The 11,930-nt window shown below is 41.9% G+C and overlaps 1 protein-coding gene across 1 annotated transcript; it reads right to left on the bottom strand.

The window, feature by feature from the left end:
- Positions 1 to 2,253: 2,253 nt before the first annotated feature.
- LOC137284104 (DNA polymerase delta subunit 2-like) lies at positions 2,254 to 11,930 on the bottom strand. Its single transcript, XM_067815785.1, has 10 exons — positions 11,601 to 11,930; positions 11,385 to 11,506; positions 10,694 to 10,817; positions 10,310 to 10,430; positions 9,976 to 10,171; positions 9,371 to 9,451; positions 8,792 to 8,949; positions 7,866 to 7,993; positions 5,257 to 5,358; positions 2,254 to 2,814 (listed from the first exon to the last, which is right to left on the bottom strand). Exons 1-10 carry the CDS (start codon positions 11,818 to 11,820, stop codon positions 2,657 to 2,659), a joined length of 1,410 nt encoding a protein of 469 aa, XP_067671886.1. The 5' UTR covers positions 11,821 to 11,930; the 3' UTR covers positions 2,254 to 2,656.

The raw sequence follows: 11,930 nt of genomic DNA, 5'->3' as shown, positions 1-11,930 counted from the left end.
TGAGAAAATAGACCGCTGGTGTACACACGACTGTTGCCCAAAAGGGTATAATAAACATAATGCTTTGCTACCTATCGGGCTTACTCGAAAAAATGGCTTTCCACATGCCTGGTTCGTTTCCTGGTTTGATTTACGAATCTCATATTGGCTACCCCAAATAGATGTATGGCTGCAAGGCGTGGGTTGCACAGCATACATCACTATTGCAGCCTCTGCCTTGTGGTCCGTGCGTACCACATCCTAGATGAGGCACACAGCCCGGCGTGAACTGCCACCTGTGCTGTAGAACAGTTATTAGTTGCAAGTACACGCAAGAGGCAATTCACTTACAGGCTCTCACGAGGCTCAGGGGCCACTCGTCATCTGTTCCACCTCACAATCAGTATCTACTTGTGAAGTCAGCACATATTGTCAGATGTTCGGGAAGGTATACGTGGCGTGTCAATGCCATACTTCGATGCTTGTTTGTTACTGATGTTATGAATACACGATGTAGTTTAGAATGTGGGAAAGATATAATGTATATGTTTGGGATTAGACTTTATGATCGAGTCCCATCCGGGATTCGAACCCCAACACACAGTCAGCCATCTAACCCACTCAGCCACTCCATAAAAATGGAAATAAGAAAACCGGTAGGTCACAGAGGCGCGGAGGTTGAGATGGTTAGGTTGGACAGATAGATACCCAACAAAAATACTAGGATCTGAACTTGACTGAGAAAGCATAATTCAAAATATAACACGGTCTCCATACAGTGACAGCTGAAACTACAGAGGTGCAACAGAGTCAAAGTCATCGCTAGTTTAGTGACTGGTTTAAGGCCTCTGACCTATATTCCCATATTATTCAAGGTGTGTCAGGATAATGTGGAAGCAGAAGGACAAACAAAGGGACCCGAGTCTCTGGTCTTCACTTTTGGGAAAACAACACATGTGCTGCTGGCAGTGTGGAAGAGTAATCGGGCCAAATCAGGATTTGAACAGAAAGTCATAGGTTACTGGTATTTCCACCCAATAGTAGTAGTTATGCCACAAGGAGAGTAAACACGAAGAGTAATTAGCAGGATGGATTTCTTTCGTAACTACTCGCCTCTTTCCGCGACTACCCTTGTCGCAAAGACACGAATGGTTATGAAGGAATGGAATTGACGGTTTTGATAAAACAATATAGATTCCAGCCATTATTAACAACATATATCAACATAAATGACTAACATACTTAACATGCAAACTGAATGATATTGGTGAAATATGCTCCAAAATATCTCAACTGCACCAACGTTTCAATGGTTTGCGTCTATGTGTGCAGGCCTTCATAATACAGCCATACAGACAAAATGTATGTCTGTTAACACAGGTCAGTGTTGCCTGTTTTATACTGTCAACATTCAAGATTACCATGTTGAGCAATCTTCACTCATTACTCAGTTCCAGTGATGTGGTGTGGTAGCTAGTGGGTAAAGCCGAAGACAAATATTAAATTCAAGTACCATATTGCTGGACCACTGCCATTAACTTCAAGTACCATATTGCTGAAACACTGCCAATAGCGGTGTAAAACCAAACAGACATGCTCAGTTAAAAAGCATAAATGAAAATATGGCTGGCACTCGATGATATAAAATGTGAGAAAACAGAGTGAAGTGTTATCCGTTATGCTGTTACCACCAGTGGTTTACTAATCATATCCTGCTGAATACAAACAGTTAAAATAGTGGTACATTTCTTCCCCCTTCCTGTACACAGATGTTTTCTGTATCTAATGTTTGTTAAATCTTGTCTGGTTTGTTTGTTATTTAGCATTGCACTCAGCAACATGGTTCAAAGTCTGTAAATAATTGAGTCTGGATGAAACAACCCAGTGATAAACATCATGAACATCGATCAAAACAACAGGATATGATGATATGTCAAACAAGTCAGCAAATCTGACACCTGATCCAGTTGGTCATCTGTTACATCATACATGTATAACTCGGATTTTCATGGGTTTGTTGGTGAGTGAGTTGAAATTATTTCAAGTTTTATAGTGCCACGTCCTCTTATTCGAGAGAAACTTCGAGTGATGCAGCTTGCATATATTTAACTATTTGGGTGAAGTTCATGAACATTGATACAGTAAACATAAACACACTGGTCGGACAGAATCAAATACTGACTTCTCTTCCATGATTGAGTTCATGGCCTAGAGACAGTCACCATTCTTACAAAAGTAACACCTCATCAAATACATAACACAGCAACAAGCATGTTTTAATAAAGGCATTTTTATTCTGACATGAGCTGTACAAAGACCATTCTTATTCATTCCAAATACTTGTATTTACATTATTCAATATAATAACTCAAAATAGCAAAAATACTATATGCATCACATATTTTCATTGGTGTCAGGAACACTGTCTGGAAAACTTTCATGAGTAGTTTTGAATGTTGAAGTGGAATAGTGGAACAGCTGCAGACCTTTGACCTCCTAATCACTATGAACTCATAATGAAATAACATTTGGTGTCCAGAGACAATGTTCATGTCCATGTAGCACTTCATTTGCCAGTGAACACCTGGTGTTCTTGTCATTGTAAGACTGTTCACAATCATTACAAGATATTCTTGTCCCAGTACAACAATAAACAAGCAGCACTGTCTTCAAAGCTTCATTTATCCACCTCTGGGCTGGCTTCTGTTGGACTGGGGAAATGAGCGTCAAAACTGATTGGCTGGCACTCCAGGCTGCGGAGGTTGACAAGGACTGCGGTTGACGTCTGGCTGAATCGTGGGACTGATACCAAGACAACCTCCTGTCCATTAGGACCTACCGACATGCAGAACATAAACAGCATGAGACAACATACTAATTGTAAATAACTTATTTATGTTGACCTACAAACTGAAAGTAAACCAACCATAATGCATACATGGTGGCTACTGACCCAGGTAGCAGCATAGCAGCAGCTATACTGACCTATGTAGTAGTAGAGAAGCAGCTGTATAGACCCAGGTAGCAGCATTGCAGCAGCTGTATAGACCCAGGTAGCAGCATAGCAGCAGCTGTATTGACCCAGGTAGCAGCATAGCAGCAGCTGTATAGACCCAGGTAGCAGCATAGCAGCAGCTGTATTGACCCAGGTAGCAGCATAGCAGCAGCTGTATAGACCCAGGTAGCAGCATAGCAGCAGCTGTATAGACCCAGGTAGCAGCAGCTGTATAGACCCAGGTAGCAGCATGGCAGCAGCTGTATAGACCCAGGTAGCAGCATAGCAGCAGCTGTATTGACCCAGGTAGCAGCAGCTGTATTGACCCAGGTAGCAGCAGCTGTATAGACCCAGGTAGCAGCATAGCAGCAGCTGTATAGACCCAGGTAGCAGCATAGCAGCAGCTGTATAGACCCAGGTAGCAGCATAGCAGCAGCTGTATAGACCCAGGTAGCAGCATAGCAGCAGCTGTATAGACCCAGGTAGCAGCAGCTGTATAGACCCAGGTAGCAGCATAGCAGCAGCTGTATAGACCCAGGTAGCAGCATAGCAGCAGCTGTATTGACCCAGGTAGCAGCAGCTGTATTGACCCAGGTAGCAGCAGCTGTATAGACCCAGGTAGCAGCATAGCAGCAGCTGTATAGACCCAGGTAGCAGCATAGCAGCAGCTGTATAGACCCAGGTAGCAGCATAGCAGCAGCTGTATAGACCCAGGTAGCAGCATAGCAGCAGCTGTATAGACCCAGGTAGCAGCATAGCAGCAGCTGTATAGACCCAGGTAGCAGCATAGCAGCAGCTGTATAGACCCAGGTAGCAGCATAGCAGCAGCTGTATAGACCCAGGTAGCAGCATAGCAGCAGCTGTATAGACCCAGGTAGCAGCATAGCAGCAGCTGTATTGACCCAGGTAGCAACAGCTGTATAGACCCAGGTAGCAGCATAGCAGCAGCTGTATTGACCCAGGTAGCAGCATAGCAGCAGCTGTATAGACCCAGGTAGCAGCATAGCAGCAGCTGTATTGACCCAGGTAGCAGCAGCTGTATTAACCTATGTAGTAGTAGAGAAGCAGCTGTATAGACCCAGGTAGCAGCATAGCAGCAGCTGTATAGACCCAGGTAGCAGCATAGCAGCAGCTGTATTGACCCAGGTAGCAGCATAGCAACAGCTGTATTGACCCAGGTAGCAGCATAACAACAGCTGTATTGACCCAGGTAGCAGCATAGCAACAGCTGTATTGACCCAGGTAGCAGCATAGCTGCAGCTGTATTGCCCCAGATAACACCATAGCAACAGCTGTATTGACCCAGGTAGCAGCTGTATTGACCCAGGTAGCAGCATAGCAACAGCTGTATTGACCCAGGTAGCAGCTGTATTGACCCAGGTAGCACCATAGTAACAGCTGTATTGACCCAGGTAGCAACTGTATTGATCCAGGTAGCAGCATCTGTATTGACCCAGGTAGCAGCATAACAGCTGTATTGACCCAGGTAGCAGCATAGCTGCAGCTGTATTGCCCCAGATAACACCATAGCAACAGCTGTATTGACCCAGGTAGCAGCTGTATTGACCCAGGTAGCAGCATAGCAACAGCTGTATTGACCCAGGTAGCAGCTGTATTGACCCAGGTAGCACCATAGTAACAGCTGTATTGACCCAGGTAGCAACTGTATTGATCCAGGTAGCAGCATCTGTATTGACCCAGGTAGCAGCATAGCAGCTGTATTGACCCAGGTAGCAGCATAGCAGCTGTATTCACCCAGGTAGGTGTTCTACTGACCATGGCAGGAGCTGTACTGGCCCAGGTAACAGCTATACTGACACAAAACAGAGCTGTACTGACAAAGTTGGGAGATGAATTTTCCCATATAAGAGCTGTACTGACCAAGGTAGGAGCAGTTATGACCATGGTACAGACTTTTTAAATTGTGTTAATGATATTCCAATAAAATATCCCACTTGAAGTCATGAGGTAGCTACTGATCCTTACTCTCAACACTACCATGCCAATTGAATAACTGCATAAGTGATGCTTTCTGCAATATCAGGATATCTTGTTACTATATCACAAGATTCCAGAAATATAATCTCCAAAATTACTTTTGAATGCCAGTCTGCGAAACTATCTGCTGGATTATCAGCAGCTCCTTAATGGTGTCCACATGACAACATAACACCTTTGTTTCATCCATGCATAGTACATCACAGCAGGGTTATGTGAAAAATGTGTTTTGTCTTTCATGACTGTTTTCAGATCAGGCGTCTATATTATGCAACATACATTACCTTTAAACATCTTAGTTCCATACTCCTTACAGTTGCCAGCGAAGTAAACATGAGGGCAGTGACTGATGATAAATGGGTCTTCACTGTAGAAAGGGTAGCACCCTGTGGAGGTACATACAACAGACTCTTTGTACATCCATGAACATACAATAAACTACGGTAAAAACAAATTCTCTGCTAATTTTAGATGGATAAAAGAATTCCAACAAACAACTGATTACAAGCATGTTTGTTATAAGTGTTTTGCTATGAACATAGTTTACTGTACCATTCCATGTCACAGGTAAGTTGGGTTTAATTTCAGTCTACATAAACTTAGCCTCAGTACTTTTCGTTACACTCCAGTACTGAGTTACACTCCTTTACTGAGTCTAACAAAACCTTATGGGAGGACGTGAGACTGATAAATCAAAACACAGTTTACCAAATCGCAAAAGTGGACATTTGCACATATCTTTTGAACTTTTCATCCCGTAAAGGTTTGTACCTGAGCGATTCTGAATGATATTTAGCATAAGATTGCTTCCAGGTGATGCACACAGCGCACGTTACAACCATGATAACAGTGAGTAAACAGTCGCTGAAAATAGTGTTTTTGTCAATATTCAAGGATGTCATCTTGCGCCAATACTAGCTAATGGTAACCATGTCAATGGAAACACCCAAAACGTATATACTGCAGGTCAAATAAATGTGTTATATGTGGATTTTTGTTTGTGGAGATATCTGTATCAGTGACCTGAATATTTTGTAAGTCCCTCTAATCCCTAAGTAGAAGCCGTTGTCTGATTGGTTAAATCTATTTAACAGTCTTGTTATTGATCAGATGGTCACAGGTCTCCCAAACTCGTCAAAGGTTACCTGATGCGACCTTCTACTAGGGTTTGTTAGACTCAGTGGTGGAGTGTAACAAATAACACTGAGACTAAGTTTAGTTAGACTGGGATTAGTTTTACACTGCACTCAGCTATATAGTGGCAGTCTAGAACAGACAATCAATTGATCAACAGTATGAACACTGATCTATGCAATTGGGATACGATGACATGTGTAAACTAAGTGAGAGAGCCAACCACACGATTCCGTTAGTCACCTTTTACAACAAGCACGGGTTACTGAAGATCAATTCTAATCCCGATCTTTATGAGTCTCTGACAGGGCTGGGGTGCTGTAGATCAGTGGTACCATATGCAGTGTGTGAGCAAGTAGGTTACTACACTGCTTTTAGCCATATTCCAGCTATATCACAGCTGGAGACACTAGAAATGGGCTTCACACAATGATCTCTTTTCCCATGTGGGGAATTGAACCCAGACTTTCGTTAAGTGACCAACAAACACTTTAACCATTTGGCTACCCCATGTGAATGAATGTTGTTATATACTGCTGTCAGGGTTTACATGAAATTCTGCAGCAACTCGACTCCACAGCCCGTAAATAAACGACACAACTCAGGCTAACCTTATGCCAACACACACTGACAGATTGTATTACACTATGACACCTCATACCAATAATGCATTTCGAGTTAATATGGGATATAGTGAGAAAACGACTTAACAGTGCCATTGAGGTATTACTGTATGTCACTTTATGCATATTGGTCTAATTAAGGTGAAAGATGTTTTGTTTGCTTGTGAAATTGGTTGAAATTAGAAACTTCTCACACTTTTGCATACAAACTCTGCTACATGATCATAATCATGGTAAATATTTGAATCTAATCCATGACAGGGAATCCTTGAGACAAAGGGACGTAACTCTATGTAAAGAATTGCAGTCTTATTAAAAAATTCGGTCTCTTTGGCCAGACATCCCTTGATTGCGATCAGTGTGTCAGGCTTCTAACGTATTAAAGAGTATGGAAGGAGTAAGCAAATGATGTACCATTGTGAATATTGATGTCCAAGTCCTCTGAGGATTAAGTAAATATTGTCTTCATGGTTGAGATTGCTGTGAAAGATGGCTCAAGTCCTGGCTCAAGTCTCCAGTCACCTTCCTACTAAAATTACCACTCATAGTGGATATTTACACCTACATGCCTATCTAAACACACATGTCTGACTTGTATTCAAGTTTCAAGGAGAAATATTGAACGGTGGCTGAGTCATGCTACAGTAGCAAGAGTGACATACCATGTGTGAGGCTGGTAACAGGTGTAAAATACCAAGTGTGAGACCTTTTTAAGGTGCAAAAAACCAAGTGTGAGGCTGGTAATATGTGCAACAGGCCAAGTGTGAGGCTGGTAACATGTGCAACAAACCAACTGTGAGGCTGGTAACATGTGCAACAAACCAAATGTGAGACTGGTAACGTGCAAAAAAACAAGTGTGAGGCTGGTAACAAGCGCGCTATACCAAGTATGATACTGGTAAAATGCAACAAACCAAGTGTGAGGTTGATAATAAGTGTACTATACCAAGTATGAGTCTAGTGACAACTGAGCTATACCAAGTGTGAGGCTGGTAACAAGTGCACTATACCAAGTGTGAGGCTGGTATCAGGTGCGATATAGTAAGTGCATGGCTTTCAACAGGTGCAACAAACCAAGTGTGAGGCTGGTAACGTGCGCTATACCAAGTGTGAGGCTGGCAGCAGGTGTGACATACCAAGTGTATCGGGTGCAGTGGGAGCCAGGTGCCCCCACACAAGGGTCTTCTCCAGGATGTCCAGGTCATTCTCCAGGGTGCTGTATCGCCAGATATCTTGTACTGGCTGCCCTGAGGTCCCCAGAAATCTGTTGGGATACCCACAAGTTTACTTATGCTCACATTTTCTGCTGCCTGAACACCCTCATACTGAGATTGTCACATTTCAACCTCATGTGGTACCCATATATCGACATTCTCAGATTTTCAACCTCTTGTAATACACTCATACTGAGATTCTCACATTATCAAAGTCTTGGGATACCCTTCTGTCAACCCTCTGACATTTTCAAACAGGTAATAAAACAATGCCAAGAGGTCAATGAATGGGGAACGTCCATGGAGCAGCAATTACATCTACATAGTTGTCAGAACCACTGGACATACAAGGTGCCATGAGTTATCTCCCTTCTGGTGATTTCCACGTTATTGACTATGACATGAAACGTAGCAACACTTCCAACGTAGCAACACTTCCAACACGTAAAACAGGCAGCATCCAGTCTACTGATCATATGGCAGAACGTAAGTGGAAGCAATAAGAGAAGGCCACAAAGGGATAAAGAAAAACAGACGATAATTTGAGACCATAAACTTCAACATGAATATGCTATACCTTGAATCGATTTTGGTTCATAGATTGTTATGCTTGCATTCAAGAAGTTAGGGGAAGGTTATATGACAACAGCATCTTGTCCTGCAAACAAAATGCCACCATTATGAGAAGTCTATACCCGAAGAAATATTTTGAACCATAATGCTGGTGTGATGACCTTTTTTCTATATTTTTATACTTATACTTCTTTTCTTACACCTAAATATGTAATGAAAGCAAGCTGAACACACTAAAGAAACAAACAGTAACTATTTTAACATCCTCAGCATACCTGACACCGTCCACGCTGAGATCCACAGGGTTGGTCACAGAGTTCATAGTGGGGTATGCTGCGGACTGGGGAAACATACATCTGTGTAAGGGCTGTTGTGGCAGCACATGATTTGTAGGATCAGTTGCCCCAGGGAGAATGTCCACATCAACGCAGGACTGAAATAGCATATCACACACGTATGAAACTTATTGATGTTTGGCACATCTCAAATTACATTACCTCCGTGAAGATCCGAGTTAAAATTGATCTTCAGGAATCCATGCTTGTCGTAATGGTCAACCAACGGGATTGGGACTTGATTATTTAGTGACTGCTGCCATACAGGTGGAATATTGCTGAGGGCGGTGTAAAACTATCCTCACTCACTCATATTACATTACAGGTTCATAACATGCATCATACACAATTAAACGTCTGTCAGGTGCACTTGGCTTACAATGCCACTCACAATGGGCAAACTGAAACAATGGTGACTGCAGTAAAACACCAGACTGAATCAAATCATACAGAAATAAATGTGAACTGAATTTTGCAAATGTGAGTGTCAACAAATGGATTCTACTGCTTATTACTCACAGCGAGCTGTGTGACAATGTCGTCAAAACTTTTCATTGCCTCTACAGTTCCTGCTGTTGTTTTCTTGGTCAGATATTTTGCCTGAAATGTCCAACATGAGAGAATCAGCTTTCAGGGCTGCAGACCCAACTGAAAGTGATACACAGTGAACAAGTGAGCCTTCTTTCATGGTAATGACAGTTAGAAAGAATTTGCAGGGATGACAGTCAAGCTGCAGCTGGAAACATAATGCATGATAAGATGTTTTTTTAATCAATAACTCTCCAAAAAGTATGCAGGATAAATGTTGTGAGGTCAATGACATTTCAACCAAACATTTTAAAATACTAGTATCACTGTTTGATAAATGAGAGATGAAAGGTCAGAGTGATGACAATTGGAATTTGGAGTGATGTGATGAGTGATGACATTTACCACTAAGCAAATAAAGGATTAAGGCACACAAAGCAACAGTGATAATGGCACATTATGTACATCTTAAAACACTTGGAGTGGGACTCTTTCAAACCATGTGAAATATGCTACAGCTACACATCCTGAAGGGCAACCTGGGTTCCTGGGCAAGGAATATCCATGAGACATCACCGAAATACATCTCTGAATACCTTGTTCAAACTCTCCTTATCCTGTAGAGAGCCACTGAGACTGTTCCCAGCAAAGATGACGTGAACAATATTTGCTGATGCTTCTTGCTGCCCTTCATCCCCCAACTGCCCGGTCACCAGGTCAATAAACATCTGAAGCTGGAACAGCTTCTCCGACTTGGCCCCGATGTCCAAACCAGACAGTAGTGCCACGTAACTGCAAAATGCATCCAAGGTATTATATTTATTTTACTTGCTTAACTCATAAAACACAACCAAACCTTTTAAATAAAATGACTTCTGACAAGAGAGGAGCAGGGAGACTTACATCCTGCATCATTCACTCAAACTATACCTGTCTTTTGACAGTTTGGGCCTATCCACCTGAGCAGGCAGGAGCTGGAAGGTCCAGTCTTCCACATGGAACTTCCCCTTGTCATCTTCAGGCTCAATGCCATATACAGCCACGATCACACCTGTCACAGAGGAAGGGTTACTTGTTCTAAAATCGGACACTGACTACTCAAACAGTGATCGTATTAGTGGTAAATCTTACAACTGTATCACTTGAAACAGTTCAACATTCATACTCTGTTGTATCCAGTAGAATTAAAAGTGGACAGTATTGGCTTCATTCCTAAATTCATGCATACAGCCTGCAACAATGTTTCCAATAAAACCCTAAGGAGACAAGTTTCCTCCCTGACCTACTGATCAAGTCGAAAGACATCGTGAATACCTGTGACTGATGTGTCAACCTTCATGTTTCCAAGCAGATAAATTCTCTGTAGTTCATCCTCCAGAAGCAACTTGTCAGCTCCATCAGTGTAGCGGGAATGGACTGGCTGTGGCATCAAGTTATGCTGCAACATCAAGTTGACCATAACGTGAATAACATCCCAATCTGTACACAGACTCACTAGAGTTGACATTTTCCCTCTGATATCCGGTCTTTTATAATGTATTTTAGTCTATTTCCTGTTATGCTTATGTTCTAATGGAATCTAGCACAATACAAAACTACATTAGTATTTTAAATATTTATTCTTACCATAAATCAGGAGGGCCAAACAATATCAGGGAGTGCTGTAGATTATCCCTGATAGTAGATACAATAACCCTTTATTCATAACACTAAATGACACACTCTGCCCTATGGTCCTCACTGTACCTACATATCTGACTGGCTCACTTCTTGAAATATTACAAAAAATACCCAATACTACTAATATCCATCTCTACCATAGATGTGAAACGCAGATTAGATATGGAAACTAATGATCAACACAAATGGAGAAAGTAAACACTGACATACAAAATCATAATAAGAAAGCATAAAAATGTATTCGTCACTATCAGACTGATCACAATAAGAAGTCAGCCTATTGCCGAAGTGTATAGTTGTGGTGGTTCATGAGTGTACAGTATACCTCTTCACTAATTTCCTTGAGGATACTTGGCTTCAGTTCCATGTGTTTGAAGAGTGTTCCAATTACCACACACTTCTCGTCACTCTTCAGTTCATGGAGTTTCCTAATTTTGATGTCAGCACCTAGAAAAATACACAATATATATTTCAAACCCTGAACAATAGTGACGAGTGGTTTACATAAGACATGCTGTAAACAACATTAAAGCACTTTTACCCCATTTATCTTTAGCAGCTTCGATCAGTTTCGGTCGCATCGTCAACAGCCTTTCCGCGTACAGATGAGCATACTGCCGACCGAAGTTTCTATCTTTCACGCGAAACCTTTCGCTGTGATCTACCAATTTCGTAGCCGCTCTTACATACGAATGTGTCTCAGAAGGTTCGGACAGCAGCTTCCCAACACCTTCAGGTGTCGGATTCGTAGTATAAATCATGTCTCACAAACTATGATAAAAATATTCACTGTAGTTGTTTGTTCCTGGTTGAAAAAATATGAACTCCCGCCTTCATAACTCTTCTGTAGAAAAGTCACTTAAAATGTACT

The sequence above is a fragment of the Haliotis asinina genome, chromosome 5 (genome assembly GCF_037392515.1).
Source record: "Haliotis asinina isolate JCU_RB_2024 chromosome 5, JCU_Hal_asi_v2, whole genome shotgun sequence".
Classification (NCBI taxonomy): domain Eukaryota; kingdom Metazoa; phylum Mollusca; class Gastropoda; order Lepetellida; family Haliotidae; genus Haliotis; species Haliotis asinina.
The sequence above is the reverse complement of the archived record's forward strand: the minus strand, read 5'-3'. Positions and strand labels throughout refer to the sequence as shown.